The sequence below is a fragment of the Pyxicephalus adspersus genome, chromosome 8, assembly GCF_032062135.1.
Source record: "Pyxicephalus adspersus chromosome 8, UCB_Pads_2.0, whole genome shotgun sequence".
Taxonomy (NCBI): Eukaryota; Metazoa; Chordata; class Amphibia; order Anura; family Pyxicephalidae; genus Pyxicephalus; species Pyxicephalus adspersus.
In genome coordinates, this window is record NC_092865.1 from 29,451,336 (window position 1) to 29,473,521 (window position 22,186).

General features: G+C 36.4%; 1 protein-coding gene across 1 annotated transcript in view; it reads left to right on the forward strand.

The window, feature by feature from the left end:
* Positions 1-22,186, forward strand: part of HFM1 (helicase for meiosis 1) — a 44,716-nt gene that overhangs the window by 15,933 nt on the left and 6,597 nt on the right. Inside the window, exons 17-31 of the mRNA XM_072420798.1 lie at positions 1,493-1,573; positions 4,126-4,217; positions 4,314-4,420; positions 4,980-5,027; positions 5,099-5,196; positions 5,273-5,404; positions 5,751-5,836; positions 8,194-8,277; positions 9,146-9,303; positions 10,778-10,881; positions 14,007-14,135; positions 15,332-15,424; positions 17,058-17,176; positions 20,125-20,198; positions 20,529-20,626. Coding sequence (XP_072276899.1) covers positions 1,493-1,573; positions 4,126-4,217; positions 4,314-4,420; positions 4,980-5,027; positions 5,099-5,196; positions 5,273-5,404; positions 5,751-5,836; positions 8,194-8,277; positions 9,146-9,303; positions 10,778-10,881; positions 14,007-14,135; positions 15,332-15,424; positions 17,058-17,176; positions 20,125-20,198; positions 20,529-20,626 — 1,503 coding nt within the window. The remainder of the gene's footprint in view (positions 1-1,492; positions 1,574-4,125; positions 4,218-4,313; positions 4,421-4,979; positions 5,028-5,098; positions 5,197-5,272; positions 5,405-5,750; positions 5,837-8,193; positions 8,278-9,145; positions 9,304-10,777; positions 10,882-14,006; positions 14,136-15,331; positions 15,425-17,057; positions 17,177-20,124; positions 20,199-20,528; positions 20,627-22,186) is intronic.

Here is a 22,186-nt window from a genome sequence, read left to right on the forward strand (position 1 = left end):
CAAGGTGGTGTTGCCATTCAGGCAGGTGATCAGGGCATGTAGCAAGAAAGGCACACACTAGGGATAATGCTAAATGTTAAGTAGCTGGTGCATTGTCACAGCACCAAGCACTAGGACAGCAGAGACTAACATAAACCCTTTGGGTTGCCCCACTTCCCAGGATCACATATGCACATACTGGGGCAGGTGGCTGCACGTGTACTCCCTCTATGCCCATGACAGCTAGAATATTTAGTGGTCTGCCAGTCCGAAAAGGTTGGGGACCACTGTGCTAGAGTACACAAAGTGTATACTTGCATTTATGTCTGTCCCAGTTTGAGTGCGCATAAGGTAGGACATAACAAAGTATGGGAGTTCTCAGTCTGGGCATTAGCCACAATAATACTTGTTGGTATGAGTCATGGGTTAAATCATTGGACAATGTTTAACATTTCTGTTACTTTGTTAAGGACTAGGATATACAGTAGGTATCCATAAGATTGTGGTGCCTGTACTATGTACTATTGCCATGTTTAGTGCTTTTGGGACTAAATGCAGACCTGCTATTAACATTTTCTGCCTTTGCATGCTGGTTCTCTTCTACACAAGTGAATCATTACAGGACATTTTCTTCCATTACTGCATGTCCTATACCCTGTTGTAATTGTTTTGCCTGTGTGGTAGCAATTTTACATAGTTAAGAGAGATGCACATACAGTAGTTGTTTGCCCCATGAAATGTGTGAGACTACAGTGACAAATAAACTGTCAGAAGCTTGGATGAGGGGTGGGGTTCAAGCAAACTAACTAGAAAGATGCTCAGAGCCACCAGTAGGATGGTAGGAGAATCTATCAGAATGTACAGGCTCTGGCAGCGCTTGTTCCACCTCAGGGCCACACGTTTTGGGTTTAAATGTGCAAGGCTGAATTCAGACACTTCACTAGCTTGTTGCCAGGGATTGCAGTCAAAGTTTGTTTTCTGGGGTAACCAAAGCTAAACATCAAAACCAATGCATAAATCCACACATGACCAGGGAACAGAGTTAAGGCAGACATAGTTCAGCAATTAATGACAGTACAAAACACAAAAAAGAGTGTTAAAAAATGTATGCCAGACAGCTTGACACTCATACATGTTGTATTTCTAAGGGGAGCTGGGACAATCTGGACACTCCTCACAACTGCTGACATATGTATGCTCAACAGTTCGTATTTGGTGCACAGAAAGCCTGAGCGCATAAAGTTAATAGTAATGCATACATCTGAGCACAGATTTCTCTACACTAAACCATTTCCAAATGATGAGTCTGATGCAGACCACTGTTGACTGCTAAGCTAAAACAAATTGCTACTGTTGGTGGTAAAGAGACCAAAAAGTCATTATTAATAGGTGTAAATTCGAATTAATAATCAATATATCTGTCATATATTTCATACTGATATTTGTATTTAATATTTATTTACAAACTTTATTCAGATAAATTGATATATATCTATATATTTATTCACAATAGAACTATGTTTGAAAAATCTAAATGATTTATCATCTGTTGGATTAATTGAAATGGATGAAGAAATTAATTTTAAGCCTACAGGTAAGCAAATACCTAACTGTTTATTTGTATTTATTTAAAAAGCTGCTGTCTAAATTTTTAATGGCTAAATAAATTACTTTAATAGTCTATTACATCAATATACTATTTTTTAGTATTGTCATGGATTTCCAGTGTTATGGAAGTAGATTAACACAATTCTTTCTCAACAGTGTTCATTGCAAACAGTACTGTGTAAAAAAAGGCAAGCATTTATATGTACACATATTTAAAATAAACACTGACTGAGATCCACAAAGACTTGATTAGCAAAACCCAAAAAATCCTTCTCCAGTTTATAGATAGAGAGGGGAACACACACACTTTAATGTGCACAAAACAATGTCTCTTTTGTATGATTGGCAACAGTAGAGGTTGTGATCCTCATAGATAGTATCTGCAATAAATTAATAAAATGTCATAAAAACTATAAAGATACCAGTATAAAGATAATGCTCCGAAAATCCTATTATACCAAATTCCCATGCCCTTTAGAACAACTAGCATGTTATTGCAACTTTCACTTTGTTAGAGTCATGTAGAACTCAGAGTATAATCCCCGATTTAATTAAATGGGAACCATTTATTTAAATGTCAGGGGGCCAAAAGCTTTGCAGCAACAAAATGGTGGGTTCAGGTTTGTTTTCTTCAGTAAATATAACTTTTGTTTTCTTCAGTAAATATAAATTGTTTCTGTGTATTGTTAACACAAACTTCTTTGAATTACGTATTTAACTGTAAAGCCAGTAGAATTTCCTGGTGCTTCTTACAAATACTACATGCCCTGCACAGGCCTCAGATCAAACTAAAATATACTTTTACTAGTTTTTCAGCCAGAGTGTTATAGAGAGCCTATTTCCTTGCAGGCTTGCAACCCTGCAGGTGGCAGCAATGTAAAGAAGGTTAAACACTGCCTAACATGAGCTGTAGTATTCACAACATCTTTATTTTTTATCTTAGGCCTGTGTTGGGTCTATAATATGTGGGGGAGTACAATAGGTCTCAGCTTGGGGAGTGTATTGATATTTTCAAGGCTAGCTGTGCCCAGTCTAATAATCCTGTTTTGCATGGTTGCTATTAAACAACACCTTTATATCTTTGAAGTATGCAAGTGATTTCACAGCCCCAGCAAAATACTGCTAAGAGCCTAATTAAGGTGCAGTTGACTCCCAACTGTGAGAAAATTTTACACTAGAAATGAGCTAGAATGCCTATGACAATCTCGGGAAAATTTCCCTGAACTTCTGAATTTCGGCGATACGATTTCGCAGACCCATCAGAAGTTAAATGAGGGCTTGCCCCCATTAAACTTCTAGTGCTCGGGGATAGCGCACACGAGGATTCCCACGGCTGCATTGCAGCTGCGGTACTCCTCCTGCCTCCCCGGGCACTAGAGGTTAAATGAGGGCTTGCCCTTATCTACCTTCTAGTGCCTGGGGATCACGCACAGGAGGATTCTCACGGCTGCATTCATCAATGCAGCGGCGGTACTCCTCCTGTTAGTGTGAGTCCCGCGGCTGTGCTCATCATTGAATGCAGCCGTCGGAACCATCACAGGATGAATACCATTGCTCCATTCATTCATGATGAGCCCAGCCGTGGGACTATTGTGTTTTTGGAAATCCAATCTCTATCCAAGAACACATACTATAGGGCTGCAACAGCAATCAGGGGAGTGGAGCTGTCAGAATGACCCGATTCGCTGCAAGATCGAATTTTAAAATTTTGCTCACTCATCCCTAAAATACACCACTTAAGGAAGATTTTTTTGGAGATATAAAAAGACAATAATATGCTTTATATAAAAGTTAGGATAGTCCTCCCAAAATTAATATTTTATTTTATAATAAAGTCAAGTGGGCTGATATATTGTACTGGCTTGTTTGATCTAGTAGTTATATTTCCTAGCCACTTGGGACTTTGGGGTGTTCCTGACAACCTCTGTTTGTCCAAGTACCTTCTTCTGCATTACTTTAGAAACAAAATATTTAAAAACCTGTTAAGGAGAAACCAATCCTGATAGTCACAAATGTGCAAATACATGGGCCTTGGTTATTTACTTTCCAAAGAGAATGGTCACTTTGCTAGTAAATAAGGTTCACTTTAATCATCTAATCATGTGCAATGAAAAAATGTTTTTTTTTTTCACTTTAACATGATGGGTATTCAGAGTGTACAAAGCTTCTTCTTATTGTCTATGTTAATTAAAGATACACTGTCTAAAGTGCACATTCACTTTGCTAAGCATATAGTAATTTATGTGCAGATATCCCCATATGAAAAATTTTCAGGAGGTTTAAAGGGATTTCCGGGTAAATTGGACAACTGGGTGGAGATGAGGCAGGTAAGAACAGTCATTGCAGAAGGTACCTCACCTGTACCTTTCTGCAATAAACACCTGCCTGCTCTCCAATTTTTCAAAGTGGGACTTTACTTCCACTTAAATTCTTTAGCATATACTAAAACTTAATAAATCAGAATAAGATGTAATGATACTGGTTATAGATGTTTTTTACTTTTAGTATTAACCAAATCTGTCCTAATCTCTTTCCTAGAAACTGGTAAACTGATTGCATCATATTATATTGCTTTTGACACAGCCAAACTTTTCTACAGTATTCATGGAAAAGAGACCCTGTCAGATCTGGTAATTTTACACTGGTATTTATGTACTTGAATTGTAATGTGTGTAACTGTAATAAAATACAAATCTTTTATTGCATTAATAATATCATATATTCAGGTCACAATGATATCTACATGTAAAGAATTCTCTGATGTCCAACTCAGAACAAGTGAAAAGAAATTGCTTAATACAATGAACAAGGACAAAAACAGAATTACTATCAGGTAAAATAAAAGTCTGAAATTCCGAACCCAACTTCAGGCACTGTGTGTATTCTTCAATATTTTTATGTACCTAAATATGGCTCATGATAGGGGATTTATGTAGTTGGTAGATGAAAACATATACCTACATAAACTGTAATACAACGTGTGTAGCATGCAGCTTAGAAATTAGGAAATCACAATTTCTGTTACAAGGGAACTGAATGACAAAATGTGAGACTTAAATTGGTATCAGTGTGCACAAAATGTGCAGCGTTTTACTCTGCCCATCCAATTTGTTTCTATTTTGCAAAATGTTACATATGCCTAATTTGCCCAAAGCATACCTAGGAACTCATTACCAAGTAGGCAATGTACATTATATTTAATTAATATGTTTTGCCAAAACTCTTTCAAATGGGGCAAGGATGCTGTTTCTCCCCAACTAGTCTTAAATATTATTTCGAATCAATTTACAAAGTATAAGCTCTTGTAATGAATGTTTTGTATTTTCAAATTAACATGTTTCGCTGAAACGAATGTATGCATAAATGATCATTTAATCTATTTATTTACAAAGGTTTCCGATGGAAGGGAAAATAAAATCTAGCGAAATGAAAGTGAACTGGTAAGCATGTATTGTGTCTGTGTGTTGATTTAGAATTGACCTATATAATATCTGTGTCTTTTTAACTTCAGTCTTATACAAGCACAACTTGGATGCATTCCTGTTCAAGACTTTTCACTAACACAGGACATGGCAAAGATCTTCAGACATGGCATACGAGTGACTAAATGTATGTATTTTCTTTATATGTCAGAAATATTCAGTGATTGGAATTCTTAGTTAACCAGTTTTTATTACCTTTGTAGATCTGTGTGAGTTCCTCGCTTTACAAAAAAACAAGTTGAATGCATTTCTGAATGCCTTAATTCTGGCTAAGTGCTTCAGATGTAAATTATGGGAAAATTCATCACATGTGTCCAAACAACTGGAAAAAATTGGTAGGTAGAACTGAAACATATTTTGATTAATACTAAACACAACAAAGATATATGATAAACAAATATTTTTCACTTGCATTTAACATGCCTAAACCTGCTTGTAGTAGATTAAATAAAATCCTTATTCACATTTTGTATTTCAAAACCAAGAAATCTCTGGTATTAGGCTTGGGTTTGGTTCTGTTACATTATCTTTTCATTTGAACACTGTTAACAAAATGAAATCTGATTTAAACATGTTATTAACCTAATGCATGTTTCTAATAAATTCACTATAAAAGTAGTTCCAAAAGTGTGTTTTTAAGTAGTGCCATTATGTGACTAATGCAGACTTAATGTTCTATAGGTGTCACCTTGGCTAATGCTATGGTAAATGCAGGATTGACATCTTTTCAGAAAATAGAAGATACAAACCCCAGAGAGCTGGAGCTGGTTTGTAATACTAAAGTTTGTATATTATGTGTTGGCAGTTTTTTTTTTATTAAGAAAACATTTGTAAACTTGTAGCTTGTTGTAACAACTGTTGCTTGTCCATATTTAAGTAAATATCTCTGAGCTAAAAAAAAGGCACAATCCTCCCACCTACATTCTTTCTAATTAATTAGTCATGAGCGAGGTTGGAGAAATTTAATTCAATATGAGTCTTAAAAATAACACAGAGATTAGATCTTGAGAATTTCAGTTTGATTTGTTTTTTGCATTGGAGTCTACTGCCTTCTACTTTTTTGTGCAACACATCTAAACATGGAATTGTCACTAAAGTTGCATGGGGGTCCTGGGAGAAAGAAGGGGTTGGGTCGAAACATGTCCTAATAGTTAAAAAATTAAAAACCATGTCTTTTTCTGTAAATCGAAGTTAAAGTGTTGGCAGAATGTGTGGGAGGGGGAAGTTTGGGGGGTAATATGCTGCAGAATTTAGCTCATTAGCATTCCAATAATTTGGTCAACCAAAGTTATTTTTTTAATTAGCAACATTCCTTTAAATATATTTTAATAACTCATATAAATATAAAAATTCATAGATTAAGCTAAAAAACATTATTTTATTGCATAGTATTGGGACACTTGTAGCTGAGAAAAACAATGGAACACAACTCATATTCTTCAATAAAACATGACTGGAATACCTTAAACCCTTCCTATCTGGCAAAAAAAGGAGGAACAGCAAATTCATGACCTCCCCTCTAGTTTACACCATGCCCCATGCTCCCTTAACAGTGAGGAACTAATGTTCAGGGACCATACCTCATTATCAAACTTGGCCTCAAATGGTTGTGGGGGTATTTGAGAGGGTGAGTGGGTCTCATTGGAATCTGGATGCCCATTACCGAGAGGGGGGGTGTAGATCGCATCACCCTCACCATGGGGAATGGGTACAGGGGCACAATGGGTGTGGACCCATTGTGCCACTGACTGGGTATGCTCCGGAGGGGCGTAACTAAGCCGCTACCTGGTCTTCACAAGGGCCTCAGATGGTGAGCATAGGTTTGGGCCACAGAGTAGCTGCCAGGTGCCACTCCAAAGCAGTCCCCGGGTCAGTGGCAGCTGACCAGAGGGGTCAGGGCACTCGGTACAAGCACCGAGGGGGCTTGCGTGGCTTAGAGGGTATGGGTCATGAGAGGCGGCAATCAAAGTCCATAAACAAGATCCGAGGTCAGGGTCAGGTAGCAATCAGGCAAAGTCCAAGAGTTCAGTAACCAAGATCTTGTACACAGCAAAGCAGACAGAAGAAACACCCTTGCACTAGGAGTTAGACTAGCTAAAACCATAAGATTGCTCAGGCATCTTCCTGTAGTAGGAAGCGCCTTTAAATACCTGCAGAAATCCAGCCATAGGATGGTGAAACAGAGGGCGTGTATGAATTTTGTCATAGGTAAAGAGGGACACATCCACGTCAGCACAAACACCAGAGCAAGTTTCCAGCAGGAAGGAAACTCTGGCATGGAACTCAGGTAGCAGGGTTGCGCTACCTGCTGCCCGCGAAGTCAGTATGGCGGCAGGAGAGGAAAGAGAGGACCAGGCACCTGTGCCTGCGATCAGGGGTAGCGGCACCAGTACGGCCCGCAGGGCTAACAACATGATACTAAAAAAAAATTCTAGGTAACTTTCACACTTTCTGGACCTCTCATCTAATGTTGATTTACCATTATACAGATAGTATAACACTCTAAATCCATTTCAAGGCTTAAGTGTATTTAGTCCCGACAATCTGAGAATTTTATAATTTCTCTAAGAACAAATATTAGAATGTAAATAATCCACAATCATTTTTCTAACCTCTGCTAGGCTAATGTTGGTGAAAACTGTATAAACTAAAAATTAGACATCATTAGACATTAGTTTTATCTAAAAAAAATATTTCTGGGGTCTAGGGAATGATCAAGTCTTTTCATCTACTCTCCCAAACCTCAATGAACTATACCAAGATGCTACATTTAGAGACCCCCTCAAAATCTTCACTTCCTTTTCAGGGCAACCTCCTTACAGCCCCCTTTTCTCCCCCTGCCCCACTATAATATGAATATTTTGCTAAGTTTTTAAATAAAACTGTACCTGTACAGGGGTTCAAGTCATTGAACTCTCTTAGTGAGAATTCTCTATTGGAGTACCTAAGTAATAAATAGGTCAGTGGGTGAGTGAGCAACGATCTATTAATGAGAAAATAATAACATTGGCACAACCTTTTTATGTACATATTATTTTATTAATATTATTAAACTGGATTTATATAGCACCAACATATTACGCCGTTAAATAAGGATTATTTTATGTGTTTTTTTATATTAAAGATTGTCAACAGACATCCTCCATTTGGTAATCAAATAAAAGAATCTGTACACCATCTTCCCAACTATAAGCTTGGCATTGAACAGGTAGGTTAGAACATTATAGAAGGATTATTTAACTGATAATAAAAGATTTTAGCTATTTATATCTATGTACTTTTCCCAAGTATTTTGATATGTGATTATTGTTAGCAAATGCCACCCTTGTCTTGTTCATTAATTGAGCAACACAGTGGGTCTTTTTTATTGAAGCTTTCAAAGACTGGAGAGGTTACACTTTCATGAGTGAAGCTGGGTGATCCTGCATACCTGGAATGGATTTGCTAACAAATGCTAGCAAATGTTTTGAATCCTGGACCAGATCCAGGATCTAAGTTTACTGAGCCCATCATACTGTTCAGTTATATGTCTCCACGGTATACAACTGCTGTATAATTATTATACCCATTTTATATGATATATTTTTCTAACTCATGCAAACTACACCATATACATTTTTAACGATATATAAACCCTTGAAAGAAGGTAAAATGCAAAAGGTAAACAAATGCACATAACTTGGCAAACTAATTGAATCAAATATTTGAGTAATACATGCCTTAGAAAATGTTAAGACAAAGCCAAATAGGAAGCATTACTTCGCATCTGAGTTACATTTGAAAACCCCTCTCCCATAAAACTTCATATAATCTTTTTTGGTGATGTTAAAACTGAGCACAATAGCTTGATATGTTGAAGAGAAGGGAATAAGAAGAAATAGGAAACTGGGATATGATAACTTGTTTGTTAATTTTATGGAGTTTAGATGCTATTTTTTTACTAGATGAGTGAAATATTTTGTTTTATTTTTGTATTTTGCAATACATGTAAAAATAAAGTGATTTCCACGTGTACGAGGTAAAAGCACTAAAATTGTATCCACGATTTTGTTTACTTCAATGTATTTTATTTTCAGTTACCAAGATACAGTTCATCAGTGGCAGAAATTGTTGTTACTGTTCTGTTAACAAATTATGAGAGGTTACAGAAAAAAAGAACAGCGCCAGATTTTCACCACATTATACTTATTATTGGAGACTCTGATAATAATGTTGTCTTTAAGCAGAAAATAATGTGAGTAATTATTTTTATTTGAACATCACCAGGGAAATATAATTACTGTGTAATTTTTTAACCAGCAGTTTCAAGACCTTGTAATTGGTATATACTTAGACCCAAGTCTGTTATGACATACTTAAATATGAACACGGTTTATTCTCAGCTTTGCATTATTATTTTTTTCACTGAGCAAGTTATGAGATAGGTTGAAATTAGGATTAAAGATGAACACAAGGCAAATATAAAATACAGGGAAGTATGCAGCTTTGGAAACATTAAAACATTAACACAAAATAAATCTTTTAATGGAAGCCGTGTCAGTACTGAATATACACTTCAGCTTCTTGCAGTCCCTTTATAGCAGGGCTGACATGTGAGAGACAGAAAGAACCAAGCAGTTCATTTGTTGACAATAAGCATGCCAATAGGTGGAGAAAGCAGAGAGATAGTGACGTGAGCTCATTGCTGTAATGCTTCCCCCTCACTGTCCAGCCACAGGCTAATGTAGGGTTGAGGATGCCCTAGGTTTCGAGAAGGTGGGTTAAATGCTGAACAGCAGACTTTGAATACCTTTTTTGGCAGATGTTGGTGTTTTGTTATAAGGCATTGACTCAGCCCTTCCCAGTTATGCCTTTTCTTCATAATTTTTTGACAAAAGCCTTCATCAGGGCTGAAGCTGGAGGCAAATGATGGGATATGTAGGACAAAAAAACAGTCATTCTCTAAAAAGCATATTACTGCTAGACCTCAAAAATAAACCTCTAAAGACTTATAGACTTTAGACTCTGTTTTTAAAACAGGGAATCTGACATTCTCTCAAACGTTTCCTGGTGGAAATCAACTACTGCTATTGAAAAACATTGACCTGTAAGAATCCCACAAGGGAATGTTTCAGGGAATGTCAGACTTTGTGGTTTATAAATAGAAGAATTGTAGAGTTTTTTATTTCAACTTAAAGCACGTAATGGATGTAGGTAAAACGGCACATGTGAAAGTCCTTACATTCTAAAAGAACTTAAGTTTTTTTTTTTTTTGCTTGCACATGAACGAATAAGAGAACTGAAGATAATATTACCTTATTCACCAAATAAACATTCAATAATTGTCTGTATTCCTTTAGGGCCAAAACATAAACGGGTTCATGTTCACTGTTTAATGGTTGATAGAACAAAGAAAGCATACTTGCAGTTATATATGGATACTAGTCAGCCCTTGAAAAGTGGTTTAGGGAAGGAAGAAATGGACAAATATAAATCAAATGCATTTTCCCATGTTCAACAAAATTTATATATAATAAAATAATATTTTATTTTTTAATATTTTTTGTTTATTAGAGGATATTACAGCAGTATAAAGGACACAGATTAAAAGACATTACACTGCTGTCAGCAAAACAAGTTATCAAAGGGCATGGTACTAACAATTTATGCATTAATATTGTAATTATTTTTTTAATGCTGTCTAAAGTTAGATTAATCATGTTTTCCAGGGACTCTGCTTTGCTAAAATCAGGAATTTGGACAAGAAAAATCGACATAAATAGGGCTTTTACTTCTGATGAGCTTAGTGTTAATTTGATTAGCTCTGAATATGGTAAGATAGATATGTTTGTTTTTACCTTGTAGTTGGTGACAATCAACTAATATACAGAACTTGTGACTTTCTGACTTATTCAGCCAAGTCATGCTTGTCCTGGACCAAGTATCATTTTTTTTACTTTAGTATTTGTTTGCTTTAAAGGAACTTATGACAGCTGTCAGCATAGGCTGTCTGTATATATTATTCACCATGTTTCCCTCCAGTACTGCGTAAAGCAGTTATGCAAAAAGCAATTTTCTCATAAGCAGTCATTACGGAGGAATACATTGTTCAGGTCCCAGGCTTTGCACTTTGGGTTGGATACAGATAACATACATCTTCTACATCAGCCTTTCTCAACCTATTTTTAAGCCTAAAAACCCTTAAAACTGTTTTCACATTTCAAGCAACCTCTGAAATATTTACAGACCTGTAACCTGTAAAGATAATAACGAAGGAGATCTATGGAGGAAAAGAAAATTGAGAAAACAAAATAATGAATGGTGGGGTTAGAGAAATGTGGGAGAGGAAGGATTGAAAAGTGACAGTAGGATGGAGGGAGCTAAGGAAGAGGCAGAGTGGCGGTATGATAGAAGTTGGGTAGAAGTGGAGAGAGACTTACAGTAAGATGGAGGAAGCAAGAGAGGTGGTGACAGAATAAAAAAAGAGGAGAAGAGAGAAAGGGTGAAATTGGCAGAGAGAAACAAATGGAGAGGTGGAATGAGAAGAAAGAAGGAAAGAGTATAGGGTGGAAAAGATGGGGTTTCCTGGTAGAGACACAATTATTTACATTGAAACACATGGACTTGAAAGATTCTGCACCAGGGAATGTTTCAGTGAATGTTAGATTTACTGCTTAATAAACAGACCCCTTAGAGGCTCTGGGCTTTGCTTGGTGTAGGGGTGAAGTCAAAGCCGAGTCTTAAGTTTTAGGTCCAAGGTCATGGTCACTGACTCTCTCAAACATTGACCTGACAGCACTTCTTAGTTTAGATGGTGACGCCAGATTGTATAAGCTGTTTTTTTCTGATTTGGTAGGCGTTGTCCCCTCATCCAATCCGATGACCTGACCAGGGTGAACCTGTGGGCAAGTTCTCTCCTTGATTAGGCTCCACAAAACCAGCCATATTGAAAATATTAATACATTGGCCTGGAGTTGATTTGAGGGGGGTGCTTGCATGTGGAAGATTTTGCTGTGAACAGACAACATGCGGTCAGAGGAGCTCTCCATGCAGGTGAAACAAGCCATTCTTAAGCTGCAAAAACAGAAAAAAAATCAGAGAAATTGCTACAATATTTAGGAGTGGCAAAATCTACAGTTTGGTACATCACAAGAAAGAAACAAAGCACTGGTGAACTCGGCAACGCCAAAGGACCTGGACGTCTACGGGAGACAACAGTGGCGGATGATGGCAGAATAATTTCCATGGTGAAGAGAAACCCTTTCACAAAAGCCAACCAAGTGAACAACACTCTCCAGGAAGTAGGCGTATCGATATCCAAGTCTACCATAAAGAGAGGACTGCATGTAAGTAAACACAGAGGGTGCACTGCACAAAGTGCAAGCCACTCATAAGCCTCAAGAATAGAAAGGCTAGTTTGGATTTTGCTCAAAAACAGTTCTGGAAAAACATTCTTTGAACAGATGAAACCAAGATCAACCTTTACCAGAATGATGGCAAGAAAAAAGTATGGAGAAGGCGTGGAACAGCTCATGATCCAAAGCATACCACATCTGTAAAACATGGCGGAGGCAGTGTGATGACTTGGGCGTGCATGGCTGCCATGGCATTGGGACACTAGTGTTTATCCATGATGTGACACAGGACAGAAGCAGCCGAATGAATTCTGAGGTGTTCAGAGACATACTGCCCCTGATTCATCACATTGCCAGCAAAAGGTTTTCAACCAAGTATTAGAAATGAACATTTTATTTTCGGCTTTTTAATTTGTCAAAATACTTTTGAGCCCTTGAAAGTGATTGTGTAAAACAAAAGGCTTTAGTTCCTCACATTTTTATGCAATCTTTTAGTTCAACCCACTGAATTAAAGCTGAAAGTCTGCAGATCAACTGCAAATGAGTTGTTTCATTTAAAATTAATTGTGGTAATGTACAGAACCAAACATAGAAAAAAAGTTGTCTCTTTCCAAATATTTACGGAGCTAACTGTATGAGCTGCAAATCATAGCATTATTTCTTAATATGAAATGTTTACCAGTTGTATGAAACGTTGTAGGCGTAATAAGTACATCCAGGAGAAATGCTAAGACAGACTCTCACCAACAAAGAGGATATCAATCAATTCTGATAAGGAAGAATATGATTGATTTGAGCTTTTTGGTATATACTTTCTATAAAATTTGGCTGCATTGTTACATTCACAGCCTGTTTAGTTAACTTTTTGATGCAATGAACACTTTAGCATTTTCATTTGACATGCATTTGCATAAAGTATTAAAGTATCAGCATATCATGGTTTTATTTTTCCAAGGCCTTCAATTTGTGGGGAGGTGCTTATAAATATTATCAGAAAATTGCTTATTACTGGTGGAATGCATGCATTCTTATAAAGGCATAAGGAGTGGGAGAGTAGGGCTATAGTGTCCTTGGAGTTGTGAAGCAAACAGAGCAATGTACATATTATACAACCAGTAATGCAAATATGGTGATTCAGTTAACAGCTATGGTGCTAATAACTTAGGGTAACTATTAAACTTGTTTTTGCAAGTCAGTTACTCAAGCAATAGCAATAACCAGTAAGAGGAAATGGTATATTATTTGATACTGAGTGGCTTTATAGCATAGGCCTGCAAAGTATCGCAGAAAGTGAAAAATTTCCTAATCCAGAAAACCTACATCACATCCTTGTTTTACTTACTGTATTTGTGTTAACATTTGTGTTTGTTACATTTGTATAGAATTGTTTTTGTTTGAATACATTTTTATTTATGGAAAGTGTTAATGTACATAGTAGCTTAATTGGGCACAAGGTACAGTACATTTACATAATCAGAGTTTTTCCCTTAATTTTCTCTATGATAAATGTTTTGTTTATAAAGTCCACAAAGTTTTACAAAATCTTATATAGTGTTGTGCAAAACTGATTTCTGTGTTTTTCTTTTCCTCATTTGTTTTAAAGTTGGACTTGATATTCAACAAAATTTTCAAGCTATTTATGTAGGAACTCAGAAATTGGGAGCAAATATTGATGTGGAATTAAAGCCTGACAGTAAACAGTTAGGTAGCAGAAACATGCAGTTTAACTCTGGTAAGTTTTTAGAAACTATCTAGACCTTTGCATAGCAGAATTTTATACTAAGCAACAGGTGTTTTTTAGTGTAAACCTGTACAGATGTGTCACACTGGTGATTATGTAGCAGTGTTGCCAGGAAAAAATGAATTACAGTCAATGCAAGGACTGTCTCACTGAAATATAAGGTAATTTGTAGCTCAATGACTGAACAATTTACTTTTTTCCCCAGTGTTTGGAGATAGCTACAGAATTTCAAACATCAGTACTTACTCTTGTTTTTCTGCAGCTGCAAATGATGATGGCACACTAGTGATTTGTAACTGCACAGAAAAGCATTGTATTCAGCTGTATTCAGTAGCAACTCTGTAGCTAGCTATAAATTGCCAGAGTAAGACCTTGTTCTCACCATGTGCGTTGATGCAGTGCTGTTCATACAAGGACATCAAAGACTGCTTGACATTTTTTAAGTAAAATATATTGATAATAATAATAATGTCTTATTCATTGCTTTGTTACTTTTTGTCACTTCTGCATGCAATACTATCTATTTTTGTGAACTACATTATTTATTGTAACAAATGGGCTCAGCCTTGCGATGGACAGCCATTCAGGTGGATTTGTGTTGCAGTATAAGGCATGGTAACACATTTTCTTATAGTGAGAACAAAGGCTAGGAGCTAGTTCACATAAACACTTGTATACCTGCCATCATCCTGAAATCTGTGTTTGATAGAATGTGATTTTTATAGACTTTTAGCACAGTGCTTTGATCAGAGGTATGGTAGTGACTATTTGCCCTTGCATTGCCTTTATTTGAAGATACATCTTTCATGTTTATTGTACAATTTCATTTAGTATATGAAGAGATCCTGACTTCTATGTTTGTTTTTTTTAGGACTAACAAATAATATTATTGTCTGTAATAAACAATAGTCACAATGAAAGAAGCATGGTGGTCTGTTATTAGTTTTTGTAAGGTTGTTTCCGTGTATAATTATCATTGAAATAGAGCAATAAATCAAATTTACAAGGTTTGGTTTTCAAATATAGCAAAAGTGGCAATTGTCAACCACAAAGTGAAACTGTAGTAAATATTGGCAGTAACTGTCTTTTGTTTACAGTACTTTATTTTTTTAAAGTTTACAATTACAGCCTATGTTTTTTGCATTTGGTAAACTTCATGAGACTAAAACTTGTTCTTCTGTGAACAGCAGGACAACCTATCTTGCAGACAATGCTAAAAACTGGTATGAGAGAATGTCACCATAACTGCAAAAATAAGGAGGCTTGTGGACATGAATGCTGTAAGTTTACTAAAACAGTATAGTTTCTTATTAGGAAGAAACAACATTTAACATGGTAAACTTCAGTTTATTCCCAATACATTGCTGAATACTTCATTCGAGACTGATTTTTCAAAACAGCTTTGTATTATGTCTCATGAAACATAAATGTCATTCTTTCTGGCATGTGTTGACTAAAAAAAAGAAGAATAGAAATTCTTTTGTATTACAGAGTCATGATGTTCTCTGCCTGAAAGTAATAATGTTGATACTCAGATACATTACTTTTCATTTAAGGTTTTAATCTGTTTTTGTTAAGTGTTTAAAGGTTTTTACAGTACACTGAGCAGTATAGATTGCACAAAATGTGACTTTCCATGCTGTTTGTAAAATTGTGTCCCATGGCTTTTCTGATGTTACACAGCAAGTCTAGATGACAGGTAAAATCATTTAGCAACCCGCTCCCACTATCCAGGAAATTCTCCAGCTGTGTCAGTAAGAAAACTCATTCTGATTTTTTAACTAGATATACCTTGATATAACATATTCCATCCATATCCAGCAAGTTTTTCACAGTGCACTTGAATGGAACTTTAATAGGTGCAGTGCAGACATGCAGACTAAAGTATAGAAAAAACAGACATATCTTTTATACATGAAACCCATGGCTTGTATTTTGGTTAAGCTGTTCAGACAATGGGCCTGATTTATTAAAGCTCCCCAAAGCTGGAGAAGATACACTTTCATCAATGAAGCTGGGTGATCCTGCAAACCTGAAATGGATCTGGTCTAGGATTCAAAACATTTTCTAGCAAATAGCATATGACTTTATAGAAATCCATTCCAGGTTTACTGGATCAACCAGCTTCACCGATGAAAGTGTATCTTCTCCAGCTAGGGGGAGCTTTAACAAATCAAGCCCAATGAATGACAAAGTAGATGTTGTGGGTGGTACACTGCATGCATATTTAAATGGAAAGTTTTCATATTTTTCTGCCTTTTCGTTATAACCCAAACTGGCTGTGGGCTTTACAGCTCTGACAATTTACCCATTTCTATATTGAAACAATTTTGGGTTTATGCTTCAGGAACAGCAAAAATGTACCTTAAAGATCTAAGGTCCATTGCAACACAGAATTTGAGTTTTTTGGCAGTAGTAAGCACTCCCTTCTGTACCTGTGTGACAGGACAGTTATAGAGTACTTGCAATGGCCTGTTTCCCTGTCTCCCAAATTGTTTTGAAATCCAATCAAACCTCCTAGTAATAAAGAAAATGCACATCCCAACTCTGCATTGCACAATTCAATATTTACCCTATGCATAGGTTGTGCATAGCCACTTAGAAATCAAACATGCTTCCTTTTAAACCATGTAAGGGTTGTAACCCCTAAGGGTCACCTTTAAGTGAATTCTGTATGTATTGGGTCCTTAAGGTGCTTGCATTTATTTGACGCTTTTGTTTTACATACTTTTTTAATCATCCGCACAGGAGTACTTTAAATGTGTTTAAAGACAAGGCTGATGTAAAACTGAGATTTGTACAGAATTGATGATGTAATATGTTTATTTTATCATCTTTAGAACTTGCGATCTGAAACTGTGTCAGGCTGACATTTATGCATTAAAATATAATCTGTTTATTTACAAATAACAGGTAAAATTGGAGTCTCTCACAAAGCTGACAGTAAAACTAATTCAAACTTCTCTTCGTATCTGAGTGATCTAAGGAACCGAAATTCAGTTTCATCGGCTCCACCAGTGAAGAGACTAAAGGTAACACGATCAAAAAGGCAGGACGCAGAAATTCAAAGAACATGTCATTACATAAAATGGCTTTTGCGACATCAGCACATGGATTACCTAATGAATCTTACATTAGCCGGATAGTTAAACTAACGTCATGCAGAGAGAGAGCAGCAAGCTCCCTATGCCGAATTGCAGACCCCCACTGTGGCATCCATAACAGCACAAGTCGCGTATCTGATGTTTATGAGGCAGACACGTCTCTCTGTGTTCATTGTCTTTCGCTAGAGCAGTAATTGTTTCCTTTAATTCATGTCTGGAATTCATTTTCAGAGAATGATAAAAGGACAGGAGCAAACTAGAACAAAAGCTAGAGCTACATTAACATAATTTTAATAAAATATGACAAACTTCTAATATAATAGTTCTTTTACCTTATTAAATATGGGTCGACATAGTTCTGAAAGGATATATTCATTCCAAAAACTGTTGTTTTTAGAGTATATATTTGCAGATTATCCTTTAGTAATGTTTTTATAAATATAAAAACATATTAGTAATAGGCAGGGTCAAGAACATTATTTACTAAAGAAATAGAGACTTTACTCATTTTTATTTACTAAAGTAAAAGTTCACTTTCCTATTAAGGTAAATCCATGATCACTTAAGTCATTCAGTCATGTACGAATTAAAATCCTGTTCTCTTCTTCTCAATTTCCCTCACACGTAATTGGATATTTAAAGCGAACAGAGAGCTTCATTGTGTGTACTAAACTAAGTGACTTTATACTTTTGTTTACACCTGTCACCAGTAGGTAAGGCAAGTTCACCCCGGTCTTCACCAATGCACATTGCAATGGATGATAGAAAAAAAAAACTTAACAGTGAACCAATTCTTTGCTTCCTGCTGTGTCCCTGATTGCACCCCCTGGGACCACCCCACCAGTGATAAATGAGTACAGATGGGTCCACAGCTCTGAGAGCACAGGCAGTGTGGCGCAATCTCCTGAGCTGAAAGTTTAGTAGATGGTAAGCAAATCAGAGTTGGTAGGCAGGCAGAGGTCAGCAACAGGTGAAAGAGTCAAGTGAATCAGGTGATCTGACTATCTTCTGGTTCGTGCTCTGACATTTGTTGGTTCGAAGTATTAGCATCTGCTTTCCCCAAGAGGGATCCCAAATAGCCACCAAGTTCCCAAAAAAATCATAACACAAGATGATGGCCACAGATGACTCCAAGATACGCAAGGATAAGCACGCCAGACACCTACATGCAAAAACACACGCCAGACCTGGACACCAAGCAGTGCCACAGGTAATGTTTTAATATTTTTTTATTATTCTTCTTTTGCTGTTTATGTCAGTGGGTTTTGATAAAAATAAATTGAGGGCCTTTTCACAGAGTATGCACCATGTGTCAATGCACAGTACTACGATATACTGTGTATGCATGTTGCGGTTTGTTAACATTTATTAAAAGCAAATAAACACATCCAACATAATGTCCATGGATGCACTAAAAACATAGTAACAGGAGCAAGTGTGAATGAAACCTCGAAGGGTTTTTACTTTATTTCTAATTTTTTGGGTGTGAAAAAATAGTTTTGTGTGTATTAAAGTGTCAAATAACTAAAGCATTTTCATTGTGTCGAAATTGTAACTGAATCATTTAGCTGTCAGCAGCATATACTCAACTTTCCTGCTCCTTCGCTGCACTATTTAGCCACCTGGCCTGATTAAATAAAGTCCTCTATCAACACCAAACTTACTTTTTAGAGCTCACATAAGGGTTGGATTTCTTATATTGGCACGTGTCAAGGCTAAACCAATCAAATGCTATCAGGAGAGGAGAGGGGAGAATAAATCGCATGCACACCCATGCTTAGAAGAACACTCATTTCATTTTGTTTCCATTGACCAAACCCAACATCGGCATGTAAAAAAAGTAAAGGTGGAGCTAAGTGACCTTTACTTTGTCTTGCATGGGCCAAAATATTGTAAGACAATATCATTGCATAGAAAAAAGAAAGAGGTTTATTCAGATTATAAAAACGACAAATGAACTACAGTTTACAGCAAACCCCCTCACTCCAGAATTTTTCTGGAAGTGGAAGTGAAAGCCTTTAAAATTACTTTCCAGTAACTCTAGGGATCTCTCTTTTGTATTGATAAGGTCTAACACAGCTGTGACTTATCCTGTTACAGGTTTTACTGAGGTTATTTATGAGACTGGTTTAATTAAATGGAAGCGAAAAAATTAAACAAAAGGATAAAAGTTGCCCATGACAACCAATCAGATCCATTAACTGAGTTATAACTATAAAAACTAATTGTCTGCTATGGGACACTTAAGCTGCGTACACACTTGCAACAATTATCGCTGGAAACGAACGACTAACGACCGATCTCCGATAATCGTTAACAAAAAAAGTGCACAACGACGCAGACGAACAAGGATTGTCGCCAGAAACGAACGAACTTCCCGGTGGATCTGATTGAGCGATGATCGTTCACTATCTATTGTGTGTACGGTCGTTCAGTGATCGTGGATGGTTCTGCAGTACACTTTCTCCTTTACATATCACTTCCTGCATCGTTCAACCGATCGTATCTAGCGTGTGTACAATATTGGGTGGATTATGATTGAACGATCGTATTGTTACAACATGTACAGAATCGTGCACAATACGATCGTTCAAAATATCTGTGCATAACCCTTAGTCGTTCATTTTCTAACGATAATTATTGCAAGTGTGTACCTAGCTTTAGTTATTTTGTCTGAAGTTTTTATTCAGGTTTTTTTTAGGCCTAATTTTTTATAGTATGTTTCAATATCAGTGATTTAAAAACCTTAAAATCATTTTTAGAATACTAGCTGACCAAAGATTAATGTAAATGTAGTTTTTTTTTTCTATTTCAAATAATTTGTTGCATTTTGTTTAAAAAAAGTTATATTGATATATTTCATATCCTGGATGCAGATTCAAGCTGAGATAAATACAAATTTACAGCAGTTTTCCTACACATGTAAACCGGACATCAATTCACTTTTGCGGTAAGATAGGCATTGCATTATTAGCCTTGTATAAAAAATATTATTCTTGTTAAGGTTTTCACCATTTTATTTGTTTATAGGATTTATTAGGCAATGTATATATTTTTGTATACCTCCAATTTGTACCATACCATGCTGTTCTTTGCTAATTGTAAGGGTGATTTAAAGAGACAAAAATCTGGAATGTAGCTACCATACTATATATCAGTAACATCTTTTGTCGATATTGTGATGCATACAGAAATGTTTTCCCCATAATATGAACATATGTGAACAGATATGTATATTACATTTTGTTAATGTGTTCTCATTGTCACCTCCCCCCTGAAGGTCACCTACATTGACATCTGCAGCAACACAAACAGTAACCCAAGACGCTTTTCATGTTAATCAGAGAAGTTATAAAGATCAGCCACCAGATGGAGCAAGTAGGTTGAATGCAGAAGGTGCTGCAGAAATAACTTGAGTGTAGTTCTCTTATGACTGAATTCTGCACTAAGTTATCAGATGAGCTAATGATGTTGCCATACACTATAATAAATTGCCACTTGGTAAATTTATTCCATTACTTATACTTGATTTTATCATGAGATACAATAAGCAGAGGTAACTTTATTTCATATTGTGCACGACATCCAATAGGAAGTTAGGTCTAGTTTAATATATCTGTGTCATACCATAGCTCTGCAGATTAACATTTAAATTAATTTGTCAGATTAGATGAAACAACAATTCACACTAACGTGAAAAACGACTTAGTTCTGAAGGCATAATCATATATAAGATAAATTCCAGCAGGTAAACACAGTTATACTCTGTTCAAAAATGATACTTTTCAAGCTTTCTAAATGTACCAATCTCTTGGTCTGTTTTCAACATATTATTGATGACTCCCAAAGTGCTCTGATGTCTTATTCAATCAAAAAGGAAAATGGCATTCTCCTCCATTTTTATAACTGGAGCATAGTAAGGAGGAAATATTTGTTTTGCAAAATCATAAAAGTTTGAGTTTTATTTCATTGCATTTCTGTACAGTGGTGAACTTTCTCTAGACTGAGTATTTGGGTCTTCTGCACAGTCCTTTAGGACATAAATGGTCTTTATACACCAGCCTTTCCCAGTCTTTTTTTTACATGTGGGGCACCTTAAATAACTTTAAAGTCTTAGGAAACTCCTGACAGCAATATCAATATCTACAGCTCACAGTACATTAGTGTGGTGGTCAGTGGGAAGAATGTCACCAAAAAGATCATTGATGTCAGTGGTAACTGACCTTAGAAGAACATATTGCTCATTGCTCATTGCTCAAGAAACCCTGTGTATACTGGTAAACACAGAAGTGGCCCTACTGCACATAGGACATTCTTCTGGTAAATGAGTTTTTCTTATCATGATCTATACAAATAATTTTAAGCATATTGTTAAAGTGGACCTAAACTCAAAATTTTTACTTTACATAAAAGGGTAGACAACCCAACTTAAGTGCAACACCCTTTTTTAAAAAATTGCTGTGGCGATAAAGGCAGAATGGGAGCGCAGAGCCTCCCGAGATACATACTTCATGCATCCTGGGAGGCTCTGGCTGCTCCTTCTGCGCATGTCCATTTTTGGCCATGCACAGAAGGAGCCTTTTTGCATGCGTGAAATCAGCACTCTTTTTTTCCCCCCATCTACGTCACTCGATCTCACACCTGTGCAGTGCAAGATCGGGTGATGTACAAAGAAGAAGGAAGGCAAACAAAAAAGATGGCGGCCCCCAGGCCGAAGACAGATAACAGGACGATGCGGGATCCGATCATAGAAACCTTCTGATGGATCAACAGATCTGCGGGATTAAAGGTAAGTGTGATTTTTTTTATTTTTAGTTCCACACAGTGGTGGGTTCTTGTTCACTTTTGTCCATCAATGAAATACAATAAACCAAAATTCTGTAGATTGGTATATAAATAACAAGGGAACAGGTATACCTTTAAACTGATTTATAGTTC